General features: G+C 34.9%; 1 protein-coding gene across 3 annotated transcripts in view; it reads left to right on the top strand.

Annotated features, from left to right (window-relative positions):
* ctnnd2a (catenin (cadherin-associated protein), delta 2a) overlaps window positions 1-18,635 on the top strand; it is a 245,003-nt gene that overhangs the window by 99,638 nt on the left and 126,730 nt on the right. For all 3 annotated transcript variants that reach the window (XM_043227004.1, XM_043227002.1, XM_043227005.1), the window contains 2 exons: window positions 10,901-10,935; window positions 11,610-11,726. In XM_043227004.1, coding sequence (XP_043082939.1) covers window positions 10,901-10,935; window positions 11,610-11,726 — 152 coding nt within the window. The remainder of the gene's footprint in view (window positions 1-10,900; window positions 10,936-11,609; window positions 11,727-18,635) is intronic.

Genomic DNA, 18,635 nt, shown 5'->3' with positions numbered 1-18,635 from the left:
AGAAACAAAGTCAAGGTCCATTCAGCGTTATTTTCCACTTTAAAGGCATTGCTGAGGTTAAATGTGTTGTGAATGCTGTTTCACATTGCTGGAAGCGCTCCTGGCTTTTTTCAGGGTTTCCCTGCGTTTTGAGCGTGACATGTTCTGAAACAGCAGTGCGCTCAGAGGAGCAGAACACAGCCGATGTCACTAATTCATCATTTCACTCTCTGCTGTGGTCTTGCTTTCATTCTTCTATTGGCTCTTTGAGGGCTTCAGTTCTGGATGTGGGTGGGATTCGATGTCAGCCATACAGTGACTGTCCTTGGGACTCTTTTAAGTGGGACTGACATGACTTAGCAACTTACCTGTGAGTCTGTGCTGTTAGCCAGAGCTGAGACTGAAGAACTGAGACACAATGTCCCAGATTATTTACAGCCACTGACCACGTCACTTCAGATCAGCCTCTCTCTCTTAAAACTCCCTTTTTCTCTCCACACCGTGCTGGACTAAAATCACCACCGCTTCACAAGCATGATTACCTTTTGCAATATCTGACTTTGGTCTTTAGGGGGTTTATTGGTTATATGGTTGTTGTAGTTTTTGTAAGTATGAATTTGATTATTTTCTTTAAAAAAAATTATAAATATATATATATATATATATTATATATATGTATATAAATATATATATGTATATATATATATATATATATATATATATATATATATATATATATATATATATATATATATATATATATATATATATATTTTTAAATACATTTTTAAATCAATTAAATAAATTTTTACTAATTTCTGTGTTTGTTTCTTGTTTTTATTTATATATATATATATATATATATATATATAAATAAAAACAAGAAACAAACACAGAAATTAATAAAAATTTATTTAATTGATTTAAAAATGTATTTATATATATATATATATATAATATATATATATATATATATATATATTATTATTATTTATTTATTTTATTTAATTTTTATATATTTCTTAAATATATTCATACATGTGTTTGTATTTGAATAATAAATATACAAATTATAAACACATATATTATGTAAACTTTTGGATTTATCATTTGACAGCACTTAAACCCCTGACATACACTTCTGGGTTATTTTTTTACCCAAATACTGGGTTTAGTCTGGGGTTTTTCTTTCTCTTTTTTTAAGCAGGTGCAGGGTATACACCACGGACATGGCCAGGACGTGTGCAAAGACACATTTGCTGGTTCTCTCTCACACACACACACACACACACACACACAGACGGACGGCCTCCCACAGCCACACTGTAGGTAATTGCCAGCAGGAAGTGTGTGGGGACTGCCCTACATTAAACCCAGCCGATCTTTAGGGATCCATTACAGCAAATGTTACTGCAGCCAGTGTATAACAATAAGATCTCTTCCCAAATCTCTACCTCCGAACCACCCCTGCTGTCTGTGTGCAGTCTGAAGTATACTGTATCTTCATGCTACGCCCTGCCATGTCTCATAACCCTGTCACCAGTAGTGAGGCAGTGGGCTCTTTTACAAGAAAATAAACTTCAGGCTCTCACATATACTCTGACAACTCGCCTTGGGACTCCACTTCGTACTTCCCTTTCTCGCTTTCTTTTCTCTGTCTCCCCGTGACCCGAGATATTCCAAAGAAAGAGAGATTTTAATGCAAGGTGACTAGACTTTGAAATTTAAACCGAAGAGATTTCAAGTTCAGTGATTAATTTAACATTGAAATGAAGGCCATTCCAGTGTCGTGTAAATGTAGTACTTCAATGAAAACTAAATTCCATGTAGGCCACAACACCACTTTTTCCTTTGTTCCCAGTTACTGTTTCCAAGCTGTATGGTTAATTTGCATTTAAGTTGAAATTACATAATGCATTTTTATTTTTTTTATTTTTTTTTTATATGAACTACATGTATAACCATATACAACCAATATACTTACTATACTTATTATATTGTGTGTATAGTGCATATGCATATATAACTATACGTATAACTATTGTAATATTGTATAATATCTGTTAATTTAATAAAAAAAATTAACCTAGTTTTCTTGTAGAAAGGAAATTCTAAAGTGAATTATTATTATTATTATTATTATTATTATTATTATTATAAAGAGAACAAAGTTACAGAGAATAAAGTGAGAACAAATTATTGTCATTAAACAAAGTATAAATAATATCTTAAAATTGTATATCTTAATAATTAAAAAATATAGTTTATTAAATTGTAAAATTTGAAAAACTGTAAAAATATAATAATATATAGTTTATCATGAATATGAAATTATTACATGTTTATTATTATGAATGTTCATTTGTTTTAATATATACTTTTTGAACGTAAGTTAGCATAAGTAAACAAATCAGTACAAGTAAACATATATAAGAAGCTCCGTCTAACTATAATATACATTTTGTAAATGTCATCTCGTTGATTATGTAAATATTAAATGACAAAATTTAAGACAACATGCAAAATACAAAATAATGAACTGTTCTCATAATTTGTACTTTATTGATGTATCATCCAAACAATTATTTCATTAAGCAGTAAAGTAAAGAATAATGAACAGCCATAATCATACTGCCTTTTCTTACCGCACCTAGCACGTTCTGTCCCATTAGATATTATTAAGCACAGCAAACAGCAGGGACATTTCCGTAGCCAGCTTCAGCCGAGGACAGGACACTAAATTGCGGATGTCTGGTTACTCTAATGAGTGACTAAACGGAGATAAATGATCCTCCGGTGATGTGGGCATGTGTGACCATTAGCAACCTGATGTCAAGTTTGAGGCCGAGTTGAAAGGTTGCCATCGTCCTTTGAAACGTGCCATATAGGTGGAGAAAAACGTGAGCCGGATGTGTGTGTGTGTGTCCCGTCAGAAAGGAATATCTTCTCATCAGTGCCATAATGGCTTCAGCAGGACTGTGTGTGTGTTGCATGCGAGTCTGCAGACACAGAGCATCCCTGAAGGGTACACAAATAGACTGCCTGTTAGCTGTTTCTGCTCCATTTTGATGGAGTCCTAAAATTAAAACTTCATTTTTCATCTCAGGATGCAAGAAGGCAGCAAAGCAGTCAAGCATGGTTTTCCTTCCTCTCCATAAATACTTCTCATCTGCATCGTTCTCTCTTCACATTGTAGAGTCAAAAATTGTTTGGCTGTTGACTGCTTTTAGTTCTGTGGATGAATATCTTTGTGCGTTGCATAACAGACTCCTAGTTGGTCACATCATCAGTGGCAAGCAACGTGAAATCCCCAAATGCTGCATGTGTTCACATATTCTGTTCTGTGGCTTGTTGGATTATGTATACGACCATGGTTTGGCAATGTTGTTCTCCACAGCTACTGACCAATCTCTGATACAGATGCTTTTAAAGATACAAAGTGCACTATGGCAGGCTGATTTTAATTGCTTGTAAAGGGGCCAGACGTTTCAGACTTGTCATTATTGCTTTAGCCTGATGCCTCCCCAGTGTGACGCATGACAGATCTGGGTTATCTGTAGGGTTTCAGGTTCATGTATTTTCAGACTTCAGCATTCGTTAAATACTTAGATTCTCTTTTAAACGTTTGAAGTTTTCCTTTCCATCTGTGCAAGCCCTTGATTAAACTTGCATCACGCATCGTAAAGAAATAAATCTTGAAGAAATAAAAGAAAACTGCTGGATGAGGGTTGGTAACAATAACTTTTGCTTAGTGTTGTGGCTGGTATTAAGGTTTTTTTATTGTTGATGTTTTTGCAGGTATTGGGAGAGAAAAACATTGCAGGATTGTTTTGGGTCTACATAAGCAAGTGGAAATTGATATACCGTGCGCTAACAATTAAACCTTGATGTAGATTTTCTGACAAGCTAATGATTGTTATGGAAGCCTGTCTTCAGGAAAAAATATTTAATGGCAGTTAATCGTAGGTTTTTATTTCATAACTCATATTTTGACATCATTGACATTTTTTCCGAAATGCAGTATAAACTCTGAATTGTGAAATGTAAACTCACAATACTGACAGAAAAATATGATAAAAGAAACAAAGTTAGACTTGCAGGGGAAAATGAATTGTTGCTAAATTAAATTAAATAATTATAGTTAAATAAAATAACAATTATAACTCAACAATTCATTTTCCCCATGCAAGCCAAATTTTTTTGTCTTTATATATATATATATATATATATATATATATATATATATATATATATATATATATATATATATATATATATATATATATATATATATATATATATATATATATATATATATATATATATATATATATATATATACATACACACACACACACACACACACATATATATATATATATTGTGACGCGTCGGCTGCCCCTCCCCTTTATTGTCATCATCACCCCGTCCTTTATTCGCTGCCGAGAGGAGGGGCGTGGTATTGGTCAGGACTGGCGGCGTGTGACGAGGCACACCTGAAGTGTATCGAGCCTCGTCACTGCCACCATTAAATACTGAGCGCGCCTCTCCTCGAGAGACCGGTCTCTTCCCCTGTGCATGCACGCTGGTGTCCTCGTGGGTCCAGGAAGGGTGCGTGAAGGGACTCGCCACACCACCAGAGAAGCGCGCTGTCGGACTCCGTAGTCCAGGCAATGACTGCACACATGTACCGCTGATGGGCTGTTTATCCCTTCGAATCTGCCGACCGGAAAGAAGCGACGGAGAAGCCGCGGACCAGAGAGGGGAGCGCGTGCGGCGCCGGACTCCACTCCTTACCTGGACCCTTCCCCCTGGAGCACTACCCTACCTGCACTCCCCCTGTAGCACGACGAGGACACCAGTTCCCCCGTTTATTTTGGACACTTCCCCTGGACACTTTATTTTGTACAATTTCTGTTAATAAAAAGCTTCTCCGAGGCCTGACGCCACACCCACTGTGTCTGTCGTTGGCTCCTCCCCCCACAATATATATATAGCTTAATATATTAAGCTTGTTCTGAACTTGAAATGTTCAGTTGCAAGGAAAAACAACTGATTTTTTTAAATTAAACAGTTATTATTTCGTGCTTGCTTGTTTATTTATTGTCCCATAGTGGAAACAGGCTTCTGTAGATTGTGGTTTACAATAAGGCACATGGAAATATTGATCTTATGAATGAATAACTTCAGTATAAATGAATGTTGAATGAATCATCCATGCATTATTTAATCTCTCATTTTACTGTATTTATTTATTTTGCTCAGTTATCATTTTTTTGCAAGTTATATTTCAGAACAAACACAATTGGAGTGCATTTTGCAGGAAAATTTCAGTCTTTCTACCTAAAATTTTCTCCATTAGCTCATTGTGGTAATTATCGATGTAATTATCGACTTGTACTTGTGCAATTTCTGTGCAAGTTTTTATTTTTCTACTTTAATAGTTTTAGTGTAACACTAACTTCTCAGAGCAACTTCAAGTCAGTGTACATTTCTGGGTATTTCTACCATGGGAACGCAGCGTTTGGCACCTAACCGTACATAAGCAGGACGCCATGTGGTAGATTTTCCTATAGAAAAGAAGTGCCCCCCTCAATTGAACTGGCAGCAGAAGGTAATTAAAGTCTTCGAGTTAAAGGCCTCTAATCAAGCATTCTGGAAGGAGTCCACTGAATCTAATTCCCACAAAGACATGAATGAGAGGGTTTGTATCTTATTCAAGACTTCAGAATGAGTTATCCAAGACGCCCAGCGTTGGCAAGCAGAGTCATTGGGTTTTGGCTGAGTGAAGATGCATTTCTTTCTTGTTAGGACCCATCGGGGATGGATGTCAGCATTTACACTATGGATGTTGTGGTAATGAGGTTAATATTGCAGTTAGTTGGGTCTAGTGTATGTGTAACGTATGGATGCGCAGTCTTGAGGTAATTGTTATTGATTTAGCTCTGCCGTTTTACTGCAGTTGATACGGTTATATTTGTCCGGCGTTAATTGTGTCTCATCTTTTATTCTGACTACGGCTGCTTTATTAGATTTGGTAGGGTAATATATGTTTTATTGAAGGACAACTTTGCTTGGAGGCCCATGTAGTTATCAGAGCGCTGCTAAATCTGTGATGTAACTAGGGTTTTCCAGCTGTAAAGAAGGGTGTAGAAGGTGTACCGATCCATCTAAGTGAATTAGACGACTCTAATTCTGTGTGGTGTCTTGATGGACCGTGGCCTGCTGTGATCTGAGACACACACACACACACACACACACACACACACACACACACACACAGACACACTCAACACGGTCAGTCAAGAGGATCAAGGCAGAGCGACACCACAGATGGTTTAGTGCGTCAGGCTTGACTGCTTTTATGGTGTCAAGTATTTACAGGGAGAGAATGGCTCACATAGCATTCATATGCACTTGTGCTGCACAAATGATCAAAATAAAACCCAATTTTTCATGTGGCCTAGTTTGTTTCATCACACTGTGAAAGACTGTGTAAATGAAGCAGTTAAGGCATAAATATATAATTGTTTTCAACCAGAAAAATGAAATAATCCAACTGGAAAAATAATAATAATAATGTTAATGATGATAACAAGACCTAATAATAATAAAGATTTAAAATACAGTAATGTAAAATATAACACAGTATTATATATATATATAAATATATATATATATATATATATATATATATATATATATATATATATATATATATATATATATATATATATATATCACTAATAATAATAGTAATAATACTGATATTACTAATAAACATCTTTAATAAATTATGATAATAATAACAATAATAACAGTGTATTAATTTAAATAAAAGTATCTTAATAAGTCATTATTGTCATAATCATCATTCTTATTTATATTATCATCTTATTAGTAATACAACTAATGAGAGTAATCAACACCTGCTAGCTTTTACTTTTGTGTCTCGTGTCTTTTAACAAGGTAAAACGATTAGTTAAAAACACAATATTTAACAAACTAATCCCAAATTTCGGTCCCATAACACACCTCCATTGCCTTGTTGTGACACTTGCATGCAGCCCAGCATGCATTTGTCTCTGGCCATGTGCTCGTCTGCACTTGCCAACAGGTTGCAATTAAAAGCCTTGTCACAGGTCTGCAGGCTCCTCAATCATGCTGCTGGTTCTGGCTCCCTCGCTCTCTGGCGTCTGGCTCCGGCGCATCTATCTGAACAGAAGGTGTGTGACAGCATCTCAAGCTCAAATCTGCTGGGCCACGGAGTTCGCTGTGTGTTAAAGCCTCTTGGAAATGAAACGGCGAGCCATAAGGAGTGGAAGTGATTTGTTGGTGTGATGAAGTGTGTTTGAGAGACAGGCTATTTCAAATATTGGCCCGCTGTAAAATAATCAGCATTACACAACAGTTGACGCCGGTCCTTGCTTTTGATTGGCTCTAAGAGAGTGTAACGACTTTCTGAAGAGGAATGATCTAAATTGTCGCACATGGTTTATGCTTTGACGTCATTTTCTCTCAAATGTTGACAAAGCAACGGGACAATAGAGAAGCATTTCTGGGGAATCGCTTCACCGTTTAATTTCAGCCACATTCATTCGTTCCTTCCGCACACCATTATATAAGTAGCTTTTGATTATTAGAACCATTTCCCATTCAAACGAGTCAACATTTTCATTATTCAGACGCCTGACTCATGCATTATTTAAAGTGAAAAATCTGTATAAACAAGCAGCTAAAAAATCATTTTGTCAGCTGAGAACTTTCTCCCATCCATTGCTTTCGAAACGTAAGTTCGTAAGAGGTACCGTTTCCCCAAGCGCACTAGCGCTAAACGTCCTCATGGGGTTCACGCAGAGGCCTTTCACTAAACCCTCGGCAGAACTTGCTGTACGTGTAGAATTTGCCACCTCACTGTTTCTGTAGGAAAGCCTCATTATTTCTTTTTGTGTGCATATTGTAGGCTAATCCTAACTTGAAACGAGCAAGTTTAAGAAAGGATTTTGTCTCGAAAGGTTTTCAGTGGGAATTGTGAGTTGTTGAATGATTCTAGCTACTGTTCTGATCGCTTAGTGCCATAAATAAACATCCTGTCATCATATGCTCCCTGTACGTCAAAAGCATTAAGGATTAAGAATGAAACAGTACCATAACGGTTATCTATTGATATTAGAAGTGTTGTATTACTACTTAGTGTGGTGGAGTATTTATTTATTAAGTTATTTATTTCCCTATTTTTGCAAGTTAGATTACTTAGACCTTGAAATGACATTTAATAATTTAAATACACTGTTAAATGTATATTTACTAGTGCTGTCAAACAATTAATCACATCCAAAATAAGTTTTTGTTTACATAATATATGTGTGTACTTTGTATATTAGGTATATGTATATATATATATATATATATATATATATATATATATATATATATATATACAAACACTATACAAACACTATGTATATATTTAGGAAATAAGGTGTTATGTTTATATATTAAATATATCATATATAACGAAATAATATGAATATATAAATGTATAATCATTTAAATATTTAAAATATATGTAGGCTGTATGTTTGTATATTTATATTGTGTATTTATAAATATTTATATATTTATAAATAAATAAATATTCACATGCATATATAATATAAACAAAAGTTTTTATTTTAGATGCAAATTCATCGTTTGACAGTATTTTTGACACTAATACCAAATATTAAAAATGAACATTATTATGTTGTGATACTCACTTGAGGGATTTTAAAATAATTCATTTTATTTATTTTATGTTTTAACAAAATATTGTATACACCTGTTTTCAACACAGCAAATCAGCATATTAGAATGATATTTCATGAACCCATGGAACCCAGGAACATGGAACATCATTGCTGTTCATAAGTGCCACCTGCTGTCAGAGACTGAATTCTGATTAAGCTGATATATTTAATGTAGTTTTCAAAACGAAAGTCAGACAATTTTGTTTGTTTGTTTTTTCTTTCAAACTTTGAAATTATACATTACCTGTTGCATGCGGCATGTTTGCTGCATCTTTGTTTGGATCACGATTAAAATGCAGTCGTCGCCTCTGAGTTTAAATGGTAAGAGAACAGAACACAAGACCAACTTATTTGATTTAAGGTTTGTTTCAAAATGTTTGTTTTTTTGTTATACTTTCAATCATGTGAAAACTGAATCGTGAAATCAAAACCGTGAGTTACACACATGAAGAAGTGTTTTCCTGCATAATCTAATCAGACTTCTGTCACCGTGCAAGGCTCTTCCACATTCAGATTCAGAAATGACCCAGACGTCTTCTTTGCGGTTTGTAGTTTATAGCTCGATCCCCTTGGTCCTTGAACAAGGACACATGCTGTAAACAACTCTCATCACTCCAATGTCACCTCAGTCGTTTCCACTTTTTCCAGGTATATATTCCCAATGCCTGCTGTTTAACGTAGCCGTAGGATAGGCCAAATGAATAAATGGCCATGATTGTCTCTTGATGGGGGACAGCGGTGGGCAGCAGAGCTTTCCGTAGGGGGTAGGACGTTTTGCTAGTAAACACACACAGTTTTTTTCCATGGCGCCTATAGTGTAGAGATCTACCGCTGATAAATAGACTTTTTTCAATGCAGGAAACCCTCTAACAGTTTGTCAGGCTGCCGCAGCAGAGGATCATGGGTCACAGCGTGCTATGCCTGAAGGCGTCTATACAGTAGATGGGCAGTCAACCGCAGCAGAGCTGATTTTAGCCAACCCCATCCCTATTCTCTCTCTCTCTCTCTTTTTCCATCCTCTGGCCCAGCCAGGCACCGGCAGCATCGATCATGGTCCAGGAAATCCAATATTCTGCACCAGTCTCATTCCCACTTTGTGCCTGTGCGACGTCATTTGTATTCTTTCTCGGTATAAATAGGAAATCTTTATAATAATGATGGTCTAAAGGGTGGGAAGCGTTATCCCGGTTAACCTTTGATCCGAGATCTGGGAGAGAGGGAAAATACATCTGCATTCGTGTGAAGTGGCACCCTCGGTTCACCCCAGACTGTTTCCTGTCAGCGATGTTGGGTTGTTATGAGATGAGAGATGTTGGGGGTTTCGCAATTATTCTCTTACATCTCAATTCTACTGTATCAGGAGGAGAGAAAAAAGCAACAACATCAAAGCTTGAATCACAAACAGTATTTACACTGTAAAAGTGAACTTAGAAAATGAAGGTAATCGTTTGCATGGATTTTGAGTTTAACTGTCTTGACTAAACTTAATCTTGCTTATTATTACATCTGCCTTTATTGACAAAAAAAAAGAAAGAACATGAGTCCATGCAATGTAAAAGTGTGTTTTTATATGGTTTGTTTGCCATCAGAAAATGTAATGGGGGTTAAAATGTTCAAGTCTATTAAAAACATCACATGAATATTCCTTAAAATGCAAATTTGAATGCGAAGACCCGAACACATTTGAAAGATCATTTTAATATGAGAACGACTCATGATGTCACAAGACCAATTAATAAAGGTTAACGTCATGAACAACACTGTAGCAACCAGATCAAATAACCCAGTTGCATGCTGGGAAGAGAGTAGATGAGACAAAAAAATATATATAAATATGTTTGTTCAACTTAATATGACAGTTTATTATGAATTGAGATACATTTGAAAATGTAATATAAATCTAATTTGTCTCATACATAATTATACATACAAAATGAAAAGTGAAAAATGTTTTGTATGAATGCCAGTCAATAATGTGGCAATATGCATATATATATATAATCCTGCTAATATATATATATATAAGCAGGATTTTCAGTAGCTTTGCACAGTGTGTATATTCATGCTTGTGTGTGAAATATGATTATATTTTATATTGGAGTAACTCCAACTGTTATTTTTCTTACTTGCAGTTCAGCCGATGAGCAGTATCGCTGGAATACCCAAGGTAAAAAGCACATTTTTTAAAATGTTTTTCAAAATTTTGTTGTTAGGCTTTTTTCTGGAAAATTCATAACTAGGCCGAATTAGTTGCTCTGCAGAATGCAGTTTCATTGCATCATCTTTATAAATTTCAGTATTCGAAAACTGTTGTTAAATGTGTTGTATGCACATTTGGTCTGGATAGAATAAAAAAATAGGTTTTAAATACTGTTTATAGATTACATTATACAGGTTTTAAAGTAACCATTTTTAGCAGTTTTACTGATTCATTGTTGCACTTCTAGTGTTCTTGCTCTAATCATCTTTAACCCAACACATACAGTGTGTGTCTAAACAGTGACGAATCCCAGCTTAGCATCCTGCTCTCTAGCCGTATGGGTGCTGCTCCAGTTGAGAGGTTAATCTTATGTCTTAGTGAGCTTGTGTAACCCTTTATCCCTTGGCAAATTATGCCACACTAGCCCTTGGAAGAGTTGGCAGTCAGTCCTGACACAGAACAAGCAGCACACCGGTTAACAGGGTCATCCAAACAGCCAATTAAGTTCAATCTCTGGCTGGATGCTTAGTGAGCAAAGTGATGGGAAAAGGTCAGGAGGTCAGAGCCCAAGTGTGACGAATGAGGCTTCAGGAAGTATTTGTAGTGCATGCGTGATTAACCTCCTCCCCGTTTTTTCCCAGATGGACAGAAAGACATCGAGGAAGAACTAAACACAGGTCTGGAACTGGTGGACTCGTGCATCCGCTCTCTACAGGAGTCTGGGATCTTGGATCATCAGGAATATACCACAGCTGATAGTGAGTAACCTTCACAATTGCTTATTTAGCTATTTCTTAGAGTGTCTGAGTTTGCTTTATGTTGGAGTGTTGTCTATTAAAGAAACAAAAAAGCCTAATCCTAGCAATTAGCGAAGAGATTTTCACCATTGATTTCAACTCGACAGCCTGGCTGAGAGTCACACTATTGATGTCGACTTTCATTTGAAAGAAGAGCATTTGCTGCCAATCAACAGAGCAGCATGTGTATGAGATGGCGGGGTTTTGTAAAAGAGGGTGTGTCTATTCAGTGGATGGCCTTCTAAATGGCTTCTTTAATATTGATGGTGAATATGTGAACTGGTGCATCATGGAATCTGGTGCTAGATTTTGCAACAATGTGAAATTATTTCCAGACGAGCCTTTCAGCAAAAAAAGAGACTGTTGACTCTCTACACAATTGCGGAACATTTCTAGTCTAAAAAAATGGCACAGTTGTTCTGTTTGGAAAAATGCCTTTGTTCTTTCCTCTAAAAGGTGCACAAATATTTTTCAAATATGTTGTCAGACATACTGTGTGTGGCTTATAAATGCTTACGAATTGAGAAGTAAGCATTGTAGTATTTTTGCACTGAAATAAGAAAAAATAGCTTTTTTGAGCAATGTAATGCACTGATGCAAAAACATCTAACATGCAAGATAAATAATAATATAATATACTGAATATATGTGCAGCAACTGTAACCATATCTCCTTGACACATTGAAAATCAGGAAACAGCCTTTTCACATCTGTAACTGTAAAAGGCAACCGTTAGTCTCACATTGTATCTGCATTTTCAACATAACTGAGAACATCTGTCAAGATTAATGTGACGTAAATTGCTTTTATTATGTCAGTTCTGATAATTAAGCTGCCTGTTATGTTGTGCGTTGCACCTAAAGCGTTTTATTTAGGGATAGTAATAACTTTTATTTTAGTCATTTTGTGAAACTACATCTGGCTGCATGCCATGTTAAATTAGGAGAGCGGTTGTGTGCCAGAACAAGCGGACAGAAGTCTGTTGTTATAAATATACTTCAAGTTCTGTGTGCCGTGGCCAAATAAATCTTCATTATATGCAAATAAAAACCTGATAAAGAAATAATTCACCCAAAAATGTCTGTCAATCATTTATTCACCCGTCATGTCGTTCCAAAACTTTATGACTTAATTTCTTTTTCAGAACACAGAAAAATGCATAATACAATGGAAATCAAATATTGTTTGGAGCCCAGTGTTATTTGAAATATATAATAAGTGTACTGTCGGTGAGAGTACGATGAAAGAAGTTTAATGTTTTGGTGAATCCTTTGATATGTCTGGCTTTCTCTCACAGTAAAATGTGGCATGTAGCAATATATCAGGTTTATTAAAAAATTCACTTTGAAATTCATGTGTAATAATAATTGAAATAAGTGAATTTTTCAAAATGCTGACTTCACTTTGTTCCCAAGCATCAAAACAAGATGACAGAAAAAAATTATTAATTATAGCAACTTAAAATTGGGTGAGATAACTCACTTTAAATATTTACTATTAAACTATTAAAGTTGACTAATCATTTTAAAATGAAAAAGCTTTAACAACAACAATTTATTATTACAATGTTAAATTTTAAATTGTTATAACTAATCGCAGCAGTAGTTTTATTAGAAGTTATTATTGTAAGTTGTTAAAACTTTTTGGTGAATTTCACTGATTATCCTAAAAAAACAGTAAGTAACACATTGAACTAAATGTGAAGTTATACTAAAAGGACTGAAATAGTATGTTTATTTAGCAACTTTGACCAATCCAAAATGACCATAGTTCTGACTTTTTTTTTTAAATTATTGAAAGTAAGATGATAGCTGACCGGAGCATGATTGTATAGAATTCATAAATCTCTAAATGTCCGCACGTTTTTTCTATTTTAAAGTGTAACTTTACCACCCTGTCCCACATGTAACATTTTCTCCTTTTTTTTTTTTTTTTTTTTTAAGGCAAAGATTAAGAACACAAAGTCTTAAACGTCTTTCTTACAGAGGATATATAACTTCACCGAAAACTGTCCTAATCTCCTCCCAGAAAGTTGCGTGTCATTGATCTTTTTCAGAGTTCAAAAGTGCCTTTTAAATAAGTTATTGACTTTGCCGTTTCTGTTAAGGTCGGTGACAAGAGAAAAATGCCACAGGTTTTTGCAATCCAATTCCCTCTTTAAAGTCGAAATAATCAAAACAGATAGCGCCTCCGCCGAATAGACATCCACCCAGCACCACGTTCTCAGGGCTTCGGGCGTTAGAACACCACAGCCGAACATAACAGCCCATGAATTATGTATTGAAACTAAGTATATTTACTATAACGGGCTGGAATTACAGTGAGCTCTGACGTTTCGCTAAGGACAGAGTGGCTTTCAATAATTTATCTGATAGCGGGGTGAGTCGAGATAAAGTAGCTGGAGCTCCGTGGAGGTGTCTGATGTGGACTCGCTTTTACGTATTATCTGACGGCCAACAAACATTGGCCTCTGTGATCCAGAGGCTTTATTCTTTGAATGGAGTTTGTCCCCGACTCGTTCAGAATGCATTAGTGAGCTAAGCATCACAGGAATAAGAAAAAGACTGATGTCTTGAAGGCATCGGTCTGAGTGGCTGCTATATGTAATGTTACCCTTTCCATTTCTTTCCATGTCACCCTCTTTCTCATACTGAGTCAAAGCAGTATGATGATTCTGCTTTTGTGAATCGTGTGAAAGAATATAAAAAATAGATCCCTAGAGGGGAAGTAGAGGGACAGCCTGTAGTGTTTAATAGTCTAACACTTCTGTGATGGGATCGGATATTTCTAGCAAAGGTGTATTCCTTCCATTAGTAAACTTAAAAGTAAAAGCCCTTGTCTTATAAGTTTTTGTCTTGCGTTTGTAAAATATGGGAATATTATCAGTATGCTGTTTATAGTTTGATTATAACTGTATGATACTAATTTGTGCTGTTATTTTTGTGCTTACATTGTGGTTACATTTGTAGTGAATGAGTAATTAAAAATATTAGCAGTAGGTTTTCACAGCATGCGATGCAGTTCATTTAAAATGAATAAAAAATGTATAAATTATATGGCACATTAAAACAATGGCATGTTACCTACAATTTTATTTTGTTTTGTTTTTATTTTAGTCTATTTAGGTACGTATTGCTTAATATAATTATTCAGCTAAAATGAACAAATAAATAAATTAAGAAGAGTGTTTGTTTTCTTTTCTTTTATAATGAATATTTTATTTTTATTAAGTTTGGTTATTTATTTTTTATTTTTTTATAAAGATTCTTACTAAAATGTATTATTTATTATTTCATTTACTCACCCTCCAACCTGTACGCCTTTTTAATTTGACTTATTTTTTATTTTTATCTATTTGGTTTTTGGTTTGTTTTTGACAAAATAATTTCAGTTCCATAGTCTAAAATATCTTATTTTATTTTATTGAAAGCATATTTGAATTTTTTTTGTTGTATTTATTCATTAATGTATGCAGATGCATTCATAACTTGATTTCTGGTGTAGTTTTATTTTAGTATATTATTCATCCGCAAATACATAATTGAATATGTTTTTTTGTTGTTGTTGTTTTTTTTAATGAAATAACTACAGTTTACAATCGTCTTTCATCGTATTTTATTGCACCATTCAGTAAGGCAATTGTTACCAAAACTGTATTTTTTACAGAAGAAGGGTGGACTATTGCTTTAATGCATAGTTCCAATAATTTACGTAATTATTTAGGTTTGGCGTGGTGTTAAAATGTATGATTGATTTTTTTTTTTTTTAGTTTTTTGTGTAGACTTGCAGACTAGAGATACAAGAAAGGAGCGTTCCTACGAGCACTTCACCACAGAAGCTTTTGAAATGGGTAAAGCTGGTGTTTGGGGGACTGTACGTTGGGGATGTGTGATTGATTCTGTGTGAGCGCTGCCCGGATCTTTGATGTTCAGGTTTTAGCAACACTGCTTTACATGTATGGAGGTGTTATCCACAGTTAAACTAATCCAGCCGCTGTGTTTTAAGGAGGTGAATGAGAGTGCTGCAGATACATCGGGCAGGCTTGACTGAGGATGGGGGAAGTCAGATGTGTAAGAGCTGTGTAAGTGTCTTACACTAGGTGAGGAGCTATATTTAGTGTAACTGCTGTGATGCTGTAGCTGCAGCCTTTTTAGACATGCTGCTTCAATTGAGAGAATGATTCCCAGGAGGCTGAAAACAACATGCACAAAAACGTACATATAGTATGCATACAAAAGAGAGGGAACATGCAGCACATTAGAACATTAGCACGAGTGACAGTGATATATCGGCCTGGCTGATAGCTAGTCATTTAATTATCAACACTGTACAATTCCACTGACCTCCTGGTCAATGAACAGAAATGGTAGTTCAGACATGTCAATTTCAGTCTGAAATTAAGTATTTGTTTTGATTGTGAATATTTCATCTGAACAGTTTAATTGTATTTCTTTGTTTGTTTATTTATTTAATGCATTTCTTGGTTTCATTTTGTTATTATTTTATGGATCCATGCACAGACAATTATATTTTCAGTTTGTATATTTTTATTTACACATACATTGTCTTTCTTTCTTTCTTTTAGCTAAAAGGAATGAATTCATTCATATTCCTAGCTGCATTTTATTAGCATTTTATGTTTTAACTTTCTTAGTTAATTTGTTTTATTTATTTAGTTATGCAATCGTAACGTTTTATTTTGTTATTATTATATGTATCTACGCATTCACAGTATTTTTAGTTTTTTTTTTTACATATATATTTATTTATTTATGTATGCATGAATAATTGCATTTTTTTCTTTCTTACTTCCTCTTTGTTTTTTTTTGTTTTCAAAATTGCTTTGTCAGCTTTTGATTTGTTTATTTATTTATACATATATTCATAAATGCATTTCTTGTTTTAATTTATTTTATGTAAGCATGCGTAATTGTATTGTTTTTTTAATTTATTTTTTAATTCATGCATAATTACTTTTATTATTATTATTTATAGCCATTTTATTTGTATTATTTTATTTTATGCATGGCATGCACATTACTTGTCTGGCGTAATAAGAAATAAAGATCAGAATTTTTGTGACGGCATTAAAAGGCTATTTCAGCAAGCAATCTCTCTGTTGCTTTTGATCATCTTTAATACCATTTGAGACTTCACCTTGCAATGCCATGAAGTCCAGAGCAGACGAAAGCTTTAGGTTAACCAAAGCTGCATTGCATTCCCCACGTCTGATCAGGGGTTTTCAGATCAATGGGAACATAAATGAGAGCAGCAGGCTATTATGGACTCGAATAATGCACCAATTTTCTTATCTCTCCAGACCAGCTTGATGGATCTGTCTGATACAGGAGCCATAGATTATTGTGTAGTGCGAGGAGAGCAGACAACATCCTCCTCCTGAGAAACCTGAGATGCTTTAACCCGAGCTGTTTTTAAAGGGACAGCGTTTTGTGAGGGGAGGGGAAAAAAACAATCATTATTTTCACAGTATGTTTCAGGAGCAGCTAATCTCTGCTTCTGCAAACACAGGCCTGCTGAAAGCTACATGAGAGTTGATAGGATCTTGACAAACTATGAATTGTTGATAGAATCTGGTTTGCTGTCAGGTTAGCCCAGAAGCGCTCTCCAAACACGCAGTCAGACCACTGCTGGTTATCTGTGTAATCTGACAGGAATGGACATTTTTGGTTCTGTTTGCTCAAGTATAGTATTTGACAGATAAAACAACTCATCTATCTATCTATCTATCTATCTATCTATCCATCTATCCATCTATCCATCTATCCATCCATCCATCCATCCATCCATCCATCCATCCATCCATCCATCCATCCATCCATCCATCCATCCATCCATCCATCCATCCATCCATCCATCCATCCATCCATCCATCCATCCATCCATCCATCCATCCATCCATCCATCTGTGTCTGTCTGTCTACCTCGCCAGTGTTTAAATATGGTTGTAGAGGACCTTTTATTTTGTGTACTATGTAATATGATTTTTCAAAGTTTTTCTACTTAAAAAATTTTCATGCATCATTTTGTTATTTGATTTCTTCAAAATTATTTATAGAAGTTCTAGAATATAGAATTTCTAAGTTTGTATTTTTAGTAATGTTTTTTTTCTCTAAGTGTATCAGTTTAATTTCAGTCACTAAAGGTCTCTAAGAAAAGTCACATGACACTTAAAGCTCAGGTGATTGGCTTCAAAATGTTATCATCCAATGAGCATGGATATTATAAATCTTTCAAATATGGCTAGTTTTAGATTAGATGTTAAAAATTGGCTCTAAAGTGAGTTGTTTTGTTGTTGCGTTTGTATTAGCATATGTTTCATTGGGATTATATGTTTGGTAAATGCCATTGTCATTTTTGTATTTATAATGAAATGCCAGTGGAAACAACTACAGGTTTTTTTTTTTTTTTTTTTTTTTTCCCTTTCTACTTTTTTGTCTAATAAATCAAATCAAATCAGCGAAGAAAACGCATTTTGAGAAGATGAAACACCAATGCAACGATGACACTTTTTCAAAAATGTTTTTTTGCCACATTTTTGTGTATAGCTGTTATACAGTGTTTTGAAGTTTGAATAAAAAAAGTCAGCACTCTTAGTGCGTTTCGAGGATTGTTCATGATCGATCGTCCTCGTGCCCAACCCTAGTTCTGTTTGCTGACACCTCCACACAAACATTTAAAACACTTCATTTTTCTGGCTTTCTCTCCTCTCACGCATTTCTCTGCTTGGGTTTTCTCTTGTCATTTTAATCCTCATCTCTCGCGCTGTCTTTCGCTTGCTCGTTCTTTCCTTCTCTCTCTATTTCACTCCTCCCCTTCTAATAAATTATGTATGCCATTTCTGCCAGGCTG

Source organism: Puntigrus tetrazona, chromosome 24, assembly GCF_018831695.1.
Source record: "Puntigrus tetrazona isolate hp1 chromosome 24, ASM1883169v1, whole genome shotgun sequence".
Lineage (NCBI taxonomy): Eukaryota > Metazoa > Chordata > Actinopteri > Cypriniformes > Cyprinidae > Puntigrus > Puntigrus tetrazona.
This window is presented reverse-complemented; position numbering and strand designations above follow the sequence as displayed.